Source organism: Mytilus californianus, unplaced genomic scaffold, assembly GCF_021869535.1.
Source record: "Mytilus californianus isolate M0D057914Y unplaced genomic scaffold, xbMytCali1.0.p SCAF_10, whole genome shotgun sequence".
In the NCBI taxonomy this organism is placed as follows: Eukaryota; Metazoa; Mollusca; class Bivalvia; order Mytilida; family Mytilidae; genus Mytilus; species Mytilus californianus.
Genome location: NW_026262582.1, coordinates 64,121,111 through 64,139,224, shown reverse-complemented (window position 1 = coordinate 64,139,224; position 18,114 = coordinate 64,121,111). Strand labels below are relative to the sequence as shown.

Genomic DNA, 18,114 nt, shown 5'->3' with positions numbered 1-18,114 from the left:
GATTGTCCCTTTCTACCTTCGGGAGACAATTTTATAAGTTTATAATTTGTTTGTGTAACTCTATGTTTTTAGTTTCTTCTGATAAATACGGGCCTCACTTTGCATATTCGATTATCACAATTAATATGAGCGACAATAAAACAACACCAACACGTACCTGAAATATTTAGAAAGCGATGCTTTTCAAATTTGAAGGAAAAATTCAACAGAACAAAGTTCTATATGGAAGTGTTCATATACTTTTACGTACTCATTTTATAAATCAATATGGAACATAAATAATGAAATATAAAATTATCACTTTAAATAAGAACAAAGGATGATGATGATGGATGGCTGGATAACGTCCAGCGGTAAATTAAATGCACATTCAGGACGAGAACATGATAATGCGAAATGAATTATATTAACCCTGCTTTGTACTAGATCGACACACTGATCCGATTTTTTAACGTGCTAGTTCACAAGACTTGTCACCCTACCCGCACACATTATTCTGACGGCGAAATATCAGAGGGTCTGGATGGGGTTTCCTTCATTTCTTTATTCTTTAATTATTTAGACCATTTTTCTCTATTCTTTATTGATTTTGCCCATACAATATTCTCTATTTCGTAAACTGAAGATTAACCAAGAAAAGGGCATCGGATGCACCAAATTTATAAAGTGTTATTTTTACTAGCACTGGGTCGAGACCTCTGCTATTGTATGAACCGTTAGTCCCCGAGGGTACCATTAGACCAGCACGGGGTCAAGACCACTGCTATATTGTATGAACTGTAAGTCCCCGAGGGTAACATTAGACCAGCAGTGGGCCGAGACCACTGCTATACGTATGAACTATAAGTCCCAGAGATTACTATTAGACCAGCACTGGTTCGAGACCACTTCTATTGTATGAATTGTAAGTCCCGAGGGTACCATTAGACCAACAGTTAACACTTTGCAACTGACGTTATACACGTCTCTAATTTTCCTTTGAATTTTTAAGAAACTAAAGGATTCAACTCCCTCGGGAAAAGTTAACTTTACTTGCCTTAATGTATTCTTGTTATGTATCTTTGGTCATATCGCTCTTCAAATTCTTCTTTGCCTCTTAAATTTTTCGTTTCAGAAATATGCAATGTTCCAAAAAAAAAATCAATTGCAAAAATTTATGAATTTCATGCGTCCGAAGCGCTTTTCTAGATTTACCTTCATCAGGAACGATCAAAGCCGAATATGTGAATGCCAAGAATGTATACGAACCAAAACAGTTGGAGAGCTTTATGACCAAAAAAAGGACATAAAAAATAGTCAAATCTATCCAAGGTCAACCCTGCCCGAAGAAGTTGAAATATTCGTTTCTTTATAATTTCTAAATTTCTAAATGGATAATTCTGGAAATGTTTGTTATAAATCATGTCAGTATCGAAGTACAAATGTATAACGTGCAATTGTTTTTCATTTGTCTAATATTTTCTTGTAAATACCTTTTGTTTGCATTTTTGATATGGCATACACGGAATATCTTATCAGGCCAACAGGCTATAACGGGGCTAAAATCGACTTTGCAATGAGAGGATGGGTTATATCAGCCCTATAGTGCAGAGTTCGTATCAGCTCTCTTTCGGTTAAATAAGTTGTGTAGAGTTTGCCTCTTCCGGTTAATAAAGTCATGTAAATTTTTCGAGACTTACTGAAACTGACTCTACCGTTTACAAACTAAATACGACATCATTTATTTTAAAGTCTGATATTGTGATATTGTTGCTCAAAATCCGTATTTCTTTTCCTACATCAGGTTTATAGTAGCTGTCGTATTGGAGCTTGAACTGTTGACTTTCAATGCGTATTACTTCTAGCAACGATCAACACTGAACAGTCCAAATAGGACAAACATTTGGCAACAAGATACCCACCAAAAAAACCGGAGAGAACCAACGAAGGATTATCAGTTCTTGCACAACTATAGTGGCTACGCCGTGTTGCTTATTAGAAATACAAATCTGACATTACATCGAATTCGATGATGGAATTGCGGGTACGGCAAATGTCGATGATGGAATTACGGGTAAGTCAAATGTCAATGATTGAATTACTGGTACGTCAAATATCGATGATAGAATTGCAGGTAAGGTAAAGGGAAATCTTCACTGGTCATCTGTTACACCAATATTCGTAAACAGTAAACCAAAATAGTTCAGTTCTTTGATCATACATGTATTGCTTTACAGGAGGAAATTAACAAAAAAGTCGTCTTTCATCAAACAATTAAATTATATATAAAAATATGATAACGCCTGTATCCTTAAGTGGTGAAATGTTACGCCTTTAAAATGTTCGCACGTCATTTCGAATAAATAAAAATAATTAACTTAGATATATATATATACTACATTTAGAAAGAATGACGCCCAACATGTTATATCTTAAAGAATTTCAGTACGGTTGGTGAAAGTGGAATAATTTTGAAGGAGATGGATTTAATTTTTATACTTTTACTCATGACAACCTTATCGACGACGAAAGTAGATTCCTTTTTGAGACTTCCAAAGGATGCTGATATTGAGTTCAAAGGTAAGCTTAAATAATTCCTAAAACAAATCCGGCCATTCTTTAACGAGCTCTGATTTAGTATGGCTTTACTTGCAGCTGGTATGTTTTTTGTTTTTGTCTTTAATATCCGTATCAATGAGTTAAAGAGTTTCTGAGGTAATTTTTATTATTTGTTCTTCCCCATTTACGTTTCCTATCATGATTTCCTTGATAAGAGTATTACTGCATACAACATGTACAAGGAAGCTACTGCATCAGGTGTTCAAAGAGGTAAAATTGAAGTCACCCCTTCGAAAGTTTGACAGACGCCATCATGGTTTGATTGACCGTTATGGAATATATGCATCACATATGACAACTGATATGTTCGATTTGTCGTAACCCCAACCCCGTTATCCTCTCTCGAGTGTGACACTACTGAAAGTGAATTATTACCGTATTTTTTCTTGCTTCACAGCAGCACGACGATAAGGAACTGTTTACCTTTTCGGAAAACATGAGCTCACTCCCAGTTTTTGATGGGGTTCTTGTTACTTAGTTGTTAGTTTTCTATGTAATGTTAGGTTAACGTTGTTTGTCTTTTGGTCGTTTTTATTTTTTGGCCATGCTGTTGTCTGTTTTTATTTTTTTGGCCATGCTGTTGTCTGTTTTTATTTTTTGGCCGTGCTGTTGTCTGTTTTTATTGGACTTTTATTGAAATCAATGCACCTTGATATTTTCGCTCTCTTAATTTTTATAAAAATAAAAAAAAGTGTAGAGTTGAGTACTAAAAATTACTTTGTTCTACATCTTCTTATACACCCTCGGCTTTCAAATATTCGGCTTTGAGCGTTCCTGATGAAGATAAATCCAGAAAAGCGCTTCGGATACATGAAATGAATAACGTGTTGTTTTCATTTTTTCTATAAATTCTGTTGACAGATCGTTAGGAGTCTGTTCTATATTGGTGAAAAAAATTGTCAGCAGGCCTTATACAACGATTGACATATCGTAAAAACACCCTTTAAGACTGTTTGGAGACCTCTAGAAATTCTATTTAGTTTTATTTCTATTGCGCTACTGTGAGCTGTTTCGTTTAATATACCCGATGTCCCCGATTCATTTTTTTTTATAAAGCCATCGATTTTTATTTTGTTTTCTGGTTTGAAATATTTCAAAGTATCGTTTTATTGCAGTATATAAATATCTTATTGCATATTAAATATCAAAGTGCATTTTATATATTTGAGCGTAATTTGTAGAGACCATCTTGGTTTGCCCATATTTCAAGTGATCAGACATCTTTTTTTGATATAGAAATTCAGTTTATTTTCGATCATTACAATTTTCTTGAGGTCCTTATTTTACATCTTCTTTTTAAAAATCAAAAAAAGATTTGATGAGATAACAGAATGATCGTCTGTAGCGATTAAACTTATTTTCCGTAATTTATTGATGGTATTTTTTTCGCGCCATAAAAGGCAGTAACAATATGACAGTAATTTACCGATGTTCATAGCTCAAAAATACATTCAAATGATACAAATCAAGGTTAAAAACAAAACATAGGAAATCGCAAGAACTCAAAAAGAAGCGGGAGTAGGTAGGTCAACAGGATTAGCGTCTCCTGCTATACATGTATCACCCGCCGTGCGAGTCCAAACTCAGTCAAAATAGCACATTAGGGAATAGAAAACAATCAGTACATATACAGACCAGGCACATGTGCTGGTATCTAAAGACCAAAGCTCGCGAATACATGTCGCGCTAGTGAGTTTAGACAAAGACACATCGTTTCTGTCAACCAATTTGTAATTGTGACCATAACACTTATGTATCTTATGTGGATACTAAAAAATTCCAAAGATCTTTTAGAGTACATACAATCTACAGACTCTCTCATCTTGCAATAGTATTAAAACATTTGACTTTTCTACACTTTACACAAGTATTCCCCATTCCAAACTAAAAGACAAATTAAAAGAGTTGGTATTGCTTTGTTTCATAAAAAAGAATGGCGAACGTAGATACAAGTATCTTGTCTTGGGGAGGGATAATTCCTACTTTGTAAAGAATCACTCTGATTCAAACAAAAAATTCTCTGAAACTGACATTATCAAGATGCTTGATTTCTCGATTGACAAAATATTTGTTACGTTTGGAGGACGTGTTTTTCAACAGACTGTCGGCATTCCAATGGGAACCAATGGTGCCCCTCTTCTTGCCGACTTGTTTCTTTATTATTATGAGGCTGACTTCATACAGGAACTTTATAGGAAGAAAGATAAGAAGTTAGCAATATCCTTTAACTTTACTTTCCGCTATATAGATGATGTTCTCTCACTAAATAATTCAAAATTTGGTGACTATGTTGAACGCATCTATCCCATCGAACTAGAAATAAAGGATACAACAGATACAGTTAAGTCTGCCTCATATCTTGACTTACATCTAGAAATTGACAATGAAGGTCGGTTGAAAACAAAACTTTACGACAAAAGAGATGAATTCAGCTTCCCAATTATGAACTTTCCATTTCTATTTAGCAACATTCCAGCAGCGCCTGCATACGGAGTATATATCTCCCAATTGATACGATATTCCCGGGCTTGTATTTCCTATCATGATTTCCTTGATAGAGGGTTTCTGCTCACAAAGAAGCTATTAAACCAAGAGTTCCAAATGGTGAAGTTGAAATCATCAATTCGTAAATTTTACGGACGCCATCACGAGTTGGTTGACCGTTATGGAATAACCGTTTCACAGATGATATCGGATATGTTTCTTATGTCGTAAATACAATCTACTTCCTTTTTCACCACGAATGTGACCTACCGAATAAGACTATTTACCGGATTTGTAATAACATGAGCAACACGACGGGTGCCACATGTGGAGCAGGATCTGCTTACCCTTCCGGAGCACCTGAGATCACCCCCAGTTTTTGGTGGGGTTCGTGTTGCTTAGTCTTTAGTTTTCTATGTTGTGTCTTGTGTACTATTATTTGTCTGTTTGTCTTTTTATTTTTTGGCCATGGCGTTGTCGGTTTGTTTTCGATCTGTGAGTTTGACTGTCCCTCTGGTATCTTTCGCCCCTCTTTTTATGTAGTGTCGATTTCAGTCGTTGATCCCTGTAACCTTGTGAAAAAAGTGTCTGTGTCAAGACCACAAACACAACAGCCCTGTTTATGAAGTCCGTATAATGGAAACAAGCAAGAGTCTAACGTATCAATAACGATATGTGAACGCCACACGATGGGACAGAGGGTACGATACTTGTGAGAAAAGGGAAGAGGACAACTTGAAAACTGAAATCATAACATTTGTCATAGATTTCTATTTGGAAATCGTCCATCAGTGTCAATATCAAAGAAAAGATCAAGACATGAAGCAGACCTTCTAGTTTTGGAAGTATCCTTCATCTCAGGTTTACTGGGATATATATATATATATAGAATGCAAATACTCACCGAAATGTGGGTTTCTTAGTGACAGGAAATCTTATTTCTGAAATTCTAAAACTGATAGAAGAACTTGACAAGATGCTTGTTTTATTTGTCCTTGAACCTTTTTTGTTTGTATGAAATTTTAGTTCGTATCAATAACATTAAAAACCATTATTTACTTTGTTTGCTTCTGCATAACATAATGAAATGCCAAAGGTGCCATAGTTCCAATTTTGGAATTCTTAAATTGTATATATGTTACTCTGTAAATTTGACCATGCCACAGTCAATGGGATACCTAATTGTGCGTAGATCAATATATAAAAGAAGTTTTGAGTTGAAGTTGCTGAAAAATATGTGACAGAAATGTGCAACGGGCGGACGGACAGACTTAAACCAATTTTGCTACCCATTTAAAAATAAACAATTACAGAATCATAACACTACTAAATGTTTTCAATTTCGATACGATTCTTTTTGATACACCCAACGATGTAAAACAATCTAAGATAAATAAGTGGTATCACATTTCATCATTTAGACATCCGTTTAATAAATGATCATGTTATCAATAAGGAGACTTAGCTGAAGTACAATTACATAATGCATATACTAGATAATAAAAATGTTAGATTTAAAAATTGCCATATAAAATCACGGGGGTAGCCTAGGGGACCAACATTAGAATATGATTTATACTAAAATCCAGTACAAATTATAATTCTAAAATTAGCTAGTCTCTAAGAAAACTAAAATAATATGTATATCAAAAAAATATTTATAGAGTCGTATGAAGACAGGTTTTGGTAATTATAATGCTAAGGAAATTACTGAACTAATGCATGCATATATACTAAACTAAATCCTCTGTGTTTGTTTTTTAACATTGTTACGAATCCATGACGTATCATCGACAAGAAATATTTTATTCGATGAATGTTTATGAAAATTTTTGGTTTGGCTGTTTAGTCAACTATCGAATTTGTTCCTGAAGTTTACCGAGTTTGGCCATTATTTATATTCAAGACAGAATCCTTGTATAGATTTAAACATTTCAGTGTACTTGTCAAAACTTTTTATATGTTTCAATTTTTTGGCCTAGAACATCATTGGAGAGACATTAAGAACTTTTTGATTGAATTCAGATACGTTTTGAATACAATTTTATTTCAGTATGATGAAGTAAACCAGCATATTCTTTTTGTTATGTAATGCGTCTTTTTGAGAAGATATCTAGGGCAATCCAGGATCCTCCGTTTACGAATCTAGATTTCAAAATTTCTACTAATAGATAGTGAATTCTGTTTTGTACTAATAAGTTTAAATCAGAATTCAACTCATAGAAAAACAAAGGATATGCGGTCTCCATCCATGACACACAATCAATACATGCACAGCAAAAAACACAAAAAGCAAAGGAACAGCGCTTTTATTGCTGTTCTTCATCTGAAAGACATAAGTATATATTTTGAATTCCAATTCTCACTAGGCGTATTTTATTCCAAATTTGTACTGTAACATATTTCTCAATATTTTATTTTTTGAGAATATTTAGGGATAACTACAAATCTAAAGTAAAACAACAGTAGTTTACTTACTAACTGTCCAGTATGCCATAGGCATGTAGGGCAGCAAGGTTCTCCAATTCTGTCTGTCTTTGGTCATCTTCTCTAGTGTTCTTCAGGTGCTATATATGGTCTTCATTTCTCCTTCTACAATACGTCTACATGTGTTTTATGCTCTTCCACATTTGCGCCTTTCTTCTGTAGTCCAATGCAATGCTGTTCTAGTGATGGAAATTCCAATCCATTTCAAACGACTTCTGATCAATATTTTAGCCATACTATCTTGATTACACCGTCTTAGTAGGTCTTCAGTTTGTTTGGCCAAAAATTTGCTAATTTAAAATATCGTTAATCGAATAAAAAGAGACAAACATAACAAACAAAAAAATGAGGAGTCCTATGAACACCAAAAAGGAGCGAGACAGGGTGCATCGACAGAAAAGCGTATCCCGCTATGCATACATCACCCGCCATGCTTATTCCCATTCGGTAAAAATGTCACAATCGGGAAAGGACACAATTGGTAGAATAATAGAACAGACGACACTAGTATTTAAAGATTTACGACTGCGAAAACAAACCACTAGTGAGTTGAGACACCTAAACATTGAATAGGTGAACCAAATGGTGATGTGACCGTAAAACTTATGTTGTGAATGTTTGAGTCGTTTTTCATCATAACTCTAATGGAACAGTTTATGTGTAAAAGAGAGGCGAAAGATATCAGAGGCACAGTCAAATTCATAATTCGAAAATAAACTGATAACGCCATGGCTAAAAAGTAAAAGGACACACAGCCCTTTTAATCCGTATACTGTAAACATGCTCGATTGTAACGTATTAACTGAGATAGTTAAACTAAAATGTTTCAAAAGTATGTTTCTTCGCTGCTTGTATATAAAGTCACGCTGACACTCAGTTTGTTTTAAAATTGAATTAAACTCTTATTTATGTTTCCATTATTTGAACAAATAGATACCTGGATACCTTAAAAGAATGATGATTGACATATTTCTATTTTTATCGCAATTAAGTTCACAAAGCCATCAAAACTTGGAAGTGAAGACGATAATACAATGTGCAAGATAATGGGAACTTAAATCTGGTCTATTTGTATATTTGCAGAAGATGTCTACATTCATATTAAAGAAGAAAAAAGAACAAAACGATCTGCAGAAGACAGTTTTTATTCAGAGACGTTTGATTTTAAATTTTCAATGGAAGGATTTCCGATTCATATACATCTTACACGCAATGATCACATCAAATTGAACGTTCCTACTTTTATTTTGAAAAGTGATACCATAATTTCCAGAGATGTTTCAGATAATGAGGTAAACAAATATGCTAATGGTTGCAATGTTTACATTGTCTTAAACAAGTAGAATATCATTTTAAAGATGAAACTTAGTTTATCAAACGTTTGTTTGTGGTTATATGTTGAGACTTTGTAGACGAAACCCGCGTCTAACATACAAAATTATCAACCATGTGTATTTTATGAGTTTGTTTTAACAAGGATTCATTTTGTGAAAAAGTAAAATTAAGTAATTCGGAGGTAAATATATGCCCATTAAAACTATTTTTAGTATCGATGTTCAAGTCTTATAGTTAAACGTATCAATTATATTAGAGGTGCTTAGTTTTTAGACTATTTGCTATCCACACACCAAGTGAAACATTTTACTTGTGTTACATTGTATTTGGAGAAGAATATTGCTCAAAATTGTTTCATATAAAAGACACAACTATAAATGACCGGAATCTTTTTGGTAAATTTATTAATTTATATAAGTTTCTATTTCAATTTCAGGAATCAAAATTTTACCAAGATGTTGTCAACGGAGCAGTATTTGTAATGCAGAGAGATCAGAGAAATAGAAGCAGCACGGTAATTGCAAGAATAAACATAATTTAGGTTTATGTTGTTACAGAGCTAAGCCCTTCCTATGGCTTTTCTTCGTACACACTCAAGATGAACGCTAAATTTCAAGCTCTTTAATACGATTGGCAGATTGTTTCGAGAAATTTGCAAGAAGAAGTTAAAAGTTGATTTTTTTATATTATGATGGTCATAGGAATTTTTGCACTGTTTAAGGATTTCACATTTAAAACGAATACTTCCTTCATTTAAAAGAAATATAAGAACACCATGAATATAATAGCCTTGTTTTGTTGCACTGCATTCTAAAATGTATATAACAAGTTTAGTATACCATCAAACAATAGAAGAGTATTGTATTTAACTATTTCGAGCAATTGGTATTAGTTTACAAAAGCATCCAGAGTAAATTGTTTATTTTATTCTTTTTCCAGTTTGGAGTATTTCAAATAGACGGAGAGGAATATATCCTTCAATCACAGGAAAACCACTCACCCATCCACATGATTCAATTCAGACAGAAATACAACAAATTTCACATTTTTAAGAAAAACAATCAGAATGTAACATTCAATGATCTTGCGCTAAAAGGTAAGTTTGCAATTTTAATGAATTTGTAGTTTAAAGAAAAAAAGCTATCTATTTCTTCATTGTTGAACGTGAAGTCAAAAGAAATGATCGTTCTAATATAAAGCTCAATCAAGAACTAACTCGTCAATATACTATAAGCATGTACTAGTTATAAATGTTGACGTCATAATGAGTAGCTTTTGTATAAAATATGATATTAAAACCAAGCTAAAGAGTAAAAGAATAAGTAGATTATAAAATTTGAAATCATGCTATGTTTAAGAGGAGAATAGAATATACATATATCTAATGGTGAAATTACCATTTTGTCAAATAAGAGGATAATTCAGAAAACATCAGTGTTAAAAAGATTTTACCCTGATAAGAAAAATTGATTATGAGTTTTTAATAAAATAGAAGTATCATGTACATTTTTTCCACAGAAGGGGAGGTAATGAAAACGATGATTTATCCTTTTAAATATTAATCTTCTATTAAAGTATCTGTATTATTATGTACCTGATTAACGACAAGCAATGACGTGGATATGACAACAAGATGGAAAGATGACCCCGTTTAATGTCGGTATTCGTCGGCAAACTTCGAAAAGTACATATGATAGGTATATTTCGACTAACTGGTTAAGCGTTTTCCGGACTATCGGAGATGTTTAAGCATTGTGCAGCATTATGTATTTTTAAACTTTTTTATTTTATGATATACAAATGCCTAAACGTAATTATGATGTTGTGGAATATTTCATGAAATATTTAGTTAGCAACCTAGATTTCAACATATTTTAAAATTTCTTTCAGCATGAAATGTTCTTTTTGTAGAAATTACGGAAACAGCTATGGGAATTGATTCTCCTAACAGATATAAACGCGCTGCAGGATCATATCTACTGGAGCTACTTATAGTTGTAGACTATTCTATATACCAATTGTAAGTTGTTGTCTCATTTAAGAGGTAATGTCGATTGTTTTTTTTTAATTTTTTTTGTCTTATTGCTAAGTCTAAGGTGATAATCTGTCTCTGTTATTTTCCTTGTAATATGATAATCTACGTGAATTTAACTAATATGACATTTGGCTTGTAAGCAGTTATTAACTTTAAAGGTTTAAGTAAGCCATGTCTTCAAAAATCAAACTTCTCCAAAAAATCAATTTGTTCAGGTAATAATCTTTTCTCCATATTTAAAAAATCTATATATAAAAATCAACTTTAATTTATCGATTTTCAAATTTCATAAAATCACCAAGAAGGTACAAATTAAGGTTAAAATACAAAAACAATGCTAGTTGACACTGAATTACGACAATAAACAACAATTGGTCGATTAACAAATCAAAGAATTATTCTGGTATCTAAAGACCACGAACACGTGTCGCAAATTTGTTGGACATATATACCCCATATACCAAAAATATAAGTTAAAATAAAAAAAAAACCAAACATTGATACTCTAACTGAATATTAATGTTTTTGCGGACATCTGAAGGATGGTAATCGAAAGATTCATAAACAAATTTGATTTTCGAATGAAATGGACAAAACGATGGTGATACAATACTTTCACATTTTCTGAAGAACATTCTTGTCTAAACCTTTCATGAAATGTATGGAACAAATACATCTATTTAGAAAATAATACTTTATCTAATAACATGTTTTCAGTTGGTATGACAAAAGCACGAAATCGACCCATGTTGAAAAAGATGCAGAATCAATAATAACAATTCGACAGTTTTATGCCTTCATTATTAATGGGGTGAGCTTATCGTTAAGACTGATGAATTAAATGTATATGACTTGGAAATACTTTTATGTATATGTTATATATATATGTTCAATGCCGTATAAATGCAATAATAATAAATTATAAACAACAACAACCCCAAAAACAGCAAGGATTATAATAATGATAATAAAAAGAGGCAGATGATACCAAGGGACATCAATCGTGAAGCGTACAACGCTGTGGTAAAAAAACGAAAAACGACGAAAAGACAGACAACGGTCTAAAAAACACCCGTCGTGTGACTCCTATAAATACGTTGATAAGTTACTAGTACATCAAAAGAAAAGGCATTATTGTTAATTACATACAGTTAAGTCTGCCTCATATCTTGACATGCATCTAGAAATTGAAAATGAGGGTCGGTTGAGAAAACTAACGACAAAAGAGATGATTTAAGCCTCCTAATTGTGATGTTTTTTTTTAATATCTAAGCAGCAACCTTCAAGCATTGCATTGTTATTTCGTTTTCGAGTTTGACTATTCATTTAGTATCTTCTGCCTCTCTTTTAATTATAATTTTTAGCCACAAAAGGCGCGGTATAGGTATAACAGATTTACAGTGAATGAAATTTTGAAATGGTAGAGAATATAGCTTCGTATGAATGTGACGAATATCCAACAGATGCTATATAAAAGGCATTATGAAATTATAGAGACATCATGGAAAGAGGGCGATGTATGATGAAGATGACCATAGCCGAATTGTACACAGCCGTGTGCAATGAGAATTGTTATTGGCATTAGTATTATGATCTTAATGTGGCTTACCCAAGATATTACTCATGTTTGGTGATAAGTGATGACAACGAAAGTAAGCAACCCATTCCAGTTTTACCAAATAAACTTAAGCTAAACAGCTGATCTTTTTTGTATGTAGCACGGTAGGTCATTGCCTATTCAATGTGTGGTAGAATAATATGAATTTTAAGCAGTTGTTTTTATCCAAAACAAAGAGAAGATGCAAACCCCCAAAAATGAATAAAATGCCTTCAGCCGCTTTTGTGTCTCAATGCAAGTCGCAATATATGAATGTACATATCCTCACTTTCAATACACATTTACTATTTACTCACAATAGAACTTAATTGAGCGATTTTTAAGAGTTCAATATTTTAAAACATCTTTTTACAGATGGATGCCATGTACAAAAATATACAAACCACTTCTTATGTAATAGCCATCAAGTTTGCCGGAATAATCATTTCCCAGGTTGGTAAATTTATAACATGTATAAGTATCAAACACCATGTTTATGAGAATTTACTCGTCATCAAATACAAAATAAAAAATATTTTCAAGACGAAAAGTGTACTGCATTACTGTTGAATATTGCTATGATTGTAATTATCAAGGTAACGTTAAATAGTCTCTGTCTTGTTTAGTAATATAAATTACTGAGGGCAACACAAACACTCGAATAAATATTTTCTTATCTTATTGTGTGTTTTTGCTGTGCATGTATTGATTTTGTGTCATGGATGGAAACCCCCGTCAGTTGTACAATAGTATTACAGTAGTCTGGTATATTTGATGACTTGTAACTAACACATGGTCGATGCAACTGCTGGTGGACGTGTCGTCCCCGAGGGTATCACCAACCCAATAATCAGCAATCATATGTTGATATGAAGTATCAATGATACACCATTTTATGTAAGTTAACTGTTCATTAAACTTTAAAATCTTTTCGAGATACTAAGATTTTTTCTACCCTATAGTTAGCCTTAGCCAATGCTAATAAAACCATAAAATATCAAAAGTAAAGCCAAATTTTAAATTAAGTTTGAGGTAAGGACGAGGGAGGATACATTCCTTAATTTGAAGTTATTTAGAACTTTATAACAGCATACTAAAGAAATTATTAAGAAACTAAAGTTCAAACTCTCTCATGCAAAGTTAAACTTAGCTATTCTTCTTTGGTCACTTTTAGTGTGATAGCTCCTCGCGGACACAATTTATAATCTGTTATCTTAATATAATACTTTTGCTCGTTATATTTTATACAGACTCGATCGGACTCATCATGGACAGAATCAATCAAGATAACCAGTGTGAGTCCTTACCAAGTTGAATCATCAGACGCCCTTACTAATTTTGAGAATTGGGTACAGTCGGGAACTGGTAGCCTGCCCGGACATGATCATGCAATGCTCTTTACCAGGTAAAATTAACGTAGGGTACCTATTTCATTTCGTAAACATGTGTTTCTAGAAAAGCCGTCATATAATTCTTCTAGATTTACGTACAAATGTACCTAAACTTGAATTGAAAAAGTAAATGAAAACCCTTATTAGCTTGTTTTTTCTACGAATACGATGTCAGCAAATGTTTCTGCTTTAAACTTTTTTGATTCGATGATGAGTCTTTTCAAGACGAAACGTGTGTTTGTCGTACATCATTTTATTCCTGGTCTCTATGATGAGTTTGCTTAATATAATTTCTCTTCGAGCTTTAAAGACAATATGACTGAGTGTGGATTCGCATGGCAAGTAATACACGAATAGCAGGAGACGCATGCCTTGTCGACTTTATGCAATTCCCTGTGTTATTGTTATTTTACGTTGATTTGTAACCCTTCAATGAATTTATGATTTGAACATCGGTAAACTACTGTTGCCTCCAACTTTCCACAAGTGTATATAAGTCTTGTTAATCACATTTGATTCAATGCTTGGAAATTATTTCTCATTTGTTTTAGATACGACTTAACTTCAAATGGTTCTTCATCGAATGCAGGTAAAACGTTTTAGTCGTCCAAGGAACAGTCATAAAATTTACTTACATAGACAAAAGACAAAACAAGAAAACATAAAACGATCAGCCAACTGAGAAGTCTTTCAAAGCATCTAAATGGAAGTTCATCTTGATGAAGTCATTGTTGTTTAGACATGAGGGTCTGGATGGGGTTTATAGAATAGAGAATAATGGTTCAATTCTATAGAAAAACGGACCCTCCAGAAATAGAGAAAAAAAAGGCAAACAAATAAAGAAACTAGACAAATGAGGTGCTAAAATAGAACGAATAGAGAATAATAGTCAAAAATATAAAGAATAGAGAACATAACCTAAATATTACAGAATTAAAAAATGAAGGACCTCAATTCAGACCCGCATAAATTTATGTTCTAAAAATAAACTACCAAAAACAACTAAATTAATACAAATCATTGAATAATAACGTACAGTCTTTAAGGAGCTTCAATTCCAAGCTATGTAAAACTGCTTAGTTTATGGCATGGTATTGGTTGCAAAAATTTGATATTTTTCATTTAAATGCAATATTTTTCATTTAATTGGTATATTTTTTCATTTATATGCAATATTTTTTCATTTATATGCAATATTTTTTCATTTATATGCAATATTTTTTATTTTAATGGTATAATTTTTCATTTATATGGTATATTTTTTCATTTAAATGCAATATTTTTTATTCAAATGGTATAATTTTTCATTCAAATGGTATAATTTTTCATTCAAATGGTATAATTTTCATTCAAATGCAATAGTTTTTATTCAATTGGTATAAAATGTCATTTGAATGCAATATTTTTTATTCAATTGGTATAGTAGTTTTTTATTTATATGCAATAATTGCATTATGGGAAATTCTTTGACGTCATAAGGTCAAATTTGCAACAACGTTTGTGATTGGTCGGAAATTATTTGGATGTCTCCCCTTTCTTTCTAAACATGGGTGACCAAGAATTAAAAAACGCGTCAGAATATCGCCCCTCTAACTAAATCTAACGTTCGTGCGAGTCCTGCGCTGGCTGTTAATGCCAATAATGGCCAGGACGAGCAAAAAATGCGAGTGACAAGTAATAATAATTAATTTGACACACAATTTGTTCATGGATAGCGCTGAAACAGATGCCTGCGTGCATGGTAAAAACACCTCCAATGAAAACCTTTTCTGAAGAAACTCTCCTACAGTCTACACATTGAAATAAAAAAAAATACATAGCTAGCCCCCCTCCCCCTTCTAAGTCCAGATACATGTAATCATGACGTTCTTTAGTGCTATATCATTTTTTACTTTTCTTGATCCTCAGAGACGTTGCAGGAAGGCACATGAAAAAAGAATAAAAAGCATCCAGGACGTTACAATTATTTGGACTAAGCCCCCTCTTTTTTACTACATGTAGAAAAAAAATCACCTAATTACGACAGCAGAACTAGAAACCCACAAGTAGAGACATAAGCTGTTATACTCCGGAACTAATTCTTTAATAAAGACAATTCAGGATAATTTGGAACCAGTTACTAACCCATGTTACAACAATAGTCCTATGACATAGGACTTCACTATATGAGGCGTGAACTTCATATTTAATACTATCTATGATATGTGCTCTCATGTCTTATGCTGCAAATCATTTTACATTTAGGATTCGTTGCTGAGCTTTTTTTTACTGTTCTCACCTCCGAATCCCTTAAATAGATTTTTTTTCAAGCCCCACAGTAGTTCAATAATTACTATATGTCTTTGCATAAATAAGTATGCAGGGCATATTTCAAAACATATTTTATCTTCAGGACTTTTAAATGATTTACTTTTCAATACTGCATTGGGAAGGGGGGTATACAAGTTTATTTTGTGACACATTATATAATATAATTAGGTATCCAACAAATTATATGATTGTACGTTTAGCTATTATCTAGACCCGTACACAATGTATATAATTAGACACATTTAACAGGGGCGGATCCAAAACCTCGGTGTCTAGAAAGGGGGGGGGGGGGGGGAGTAGGTTCAAATTTAGATATTTGTATAGAGATGTATATATGCGAGTATTGGCAGTAATGGTTATGGTGTGTGTGTGTGAGGGTAGGGGGTTTCAGATCAAAGATCGTTTCTATAATTCTATATCTTTTAGTTTTTACCATTTCACTCTATTCTTTATCCTTTGATCTCTATTATATTTGTTCTAAACATGCGTGACATATTTGCCACTGGACATAAGGCAACCAAAAGTCAATCAACGTATTCTGTATATTTCATCATTTCTTTATTATGTTTTCTATAGGTTTGGTCCCGCCCCTTATCTATTTTTTTGCACATTAGGGACGACATCAAAAGTTAAATGTAGGATAAAAAAAAAAATAATTCATATAGTTTTTTTCACTGACCCCCTACCCCCCCTCTTAATTTAATTTCTTAATTTGGGAAAAATTGATTGACCAATAAGGATATATATAAAATCGATGTTAATTAAACAAAACTTGCAGCAATTTTGACCCCCCCCCCCCCAACTATTTGAATTAAGTTTTTTATCCTTCATTGATTTTCTGATATCGTCCCTTATCCTCTCTATGTAAACCCAATTCATGTCCTGATAAATGGTGACTCATGCATAGCATCATATGTGGTTATTAGAACAAGAAACATATTCATATTATAATAATTAATGTATGCTAGGACTTATAGATAGATGTCATTAGTCCCAGGTCATGTAATAAAGTAGGTCTTATAAAAATACAATAGCATTTTAATTTTGATGATTGTATATATGTTTATATATTTAATAATGCCATTTTTTTGGAAAAAAGGTAGGGGCAAGGCGTTTTTAAAACAAATCAATGGGACGCGTTTTTTTTTGTTCTTCGGAAGTGAGCCAGAAGAAGTCCATTTCTGTTTTTTTTGCATTGGGAAGATCTTCTGGCTCTCTTCCATCTCTTCTTTTTTGATAGGTTGACGGCAGAGGCACATAACAAACATGGCGTCGTTTAGTCTAAATGAAATTAATAAATTTATGAATGCAGATATATAAGAATGTGAGCTGTTTTATAAACGTTTTATGGTATGACAGCCTTAGTAGGACATCCCTGTAGGACGATAAGCTGGATAAATATAAGAACTACACGGCCAATAACAGTTAAGGGACGATTATTTGATATTCTAGGGAAGGGATTTTGATTGATTGGTGTTTTACGCTACTTTCAACACTATTGGGCTATTCCGTGGTGGTCAGTTTAAATTTATAGATGAAGGATGGGGAAGGGGAGAGGGGGCATTATTATTCATCTCAATCTGTCGCTAATCATGCCTATTTTTCAGCTCTTACCAGGCAACCATATTCATATATGAAATCCTTCTGTCCCCCGACCCAACAAATAAATAAATATCAAATGGGTTTCCTCTAATTTAACACAAGTTTAAATTGATTGATTGTTTGTTGCTAATTTTAACGCCCAGTGAAAGTTATTTCATGCTTGTTCAGGAAAACACGAGTTTAGAAATCACGTATATATTATATAAAAATGAAGAGATGGAATATGATTGCTAATAAGGCAACTATCCACCGGAGTTCAAATATGAAGTGGATGT

The 18,114-nt window shown here is 32.9% G+C and overlaps 1 protein-coding gene across 1 annotated transcript in view; it reads left to right on the top strand.

The window, feature by feature from the left end:
- The first annotated feature begins 8,658 nt into the window (after positions 1-8,658).
- LOC127719129 (A disintegrin and metalloproteinase with thrombospondin motifs 16-like) overlaps positions 8,659-18,114 on the top strand; it is a 154,575-nt gene continuing 145,119 nt past the window's right edge. Inside the window, exons 1-5 of the mRNA XM_052225154.1 lie at positions 8,659-8,861; positions 9,341-9,418; positions 9,844-10,000; positions 10,816-10,924; positions 11,657-11,750. Coding sequence (XP_052081114.1) covers positions 8,745-8,861; positions 9,341-9,418; positions 9,844-10,000; positions 10,816-10,924; positions 11,657-11,750 — 555 coding nt within the window. The 5' untranslated portion in view covers positions 8,659-8,744. The remainder of the gene's footprint in view (positions 8,862-9,340; positions 9,419-9,843; positions 10,001-10,815; positions 10,925-11,656; positions 11,751-18,114) is intronic.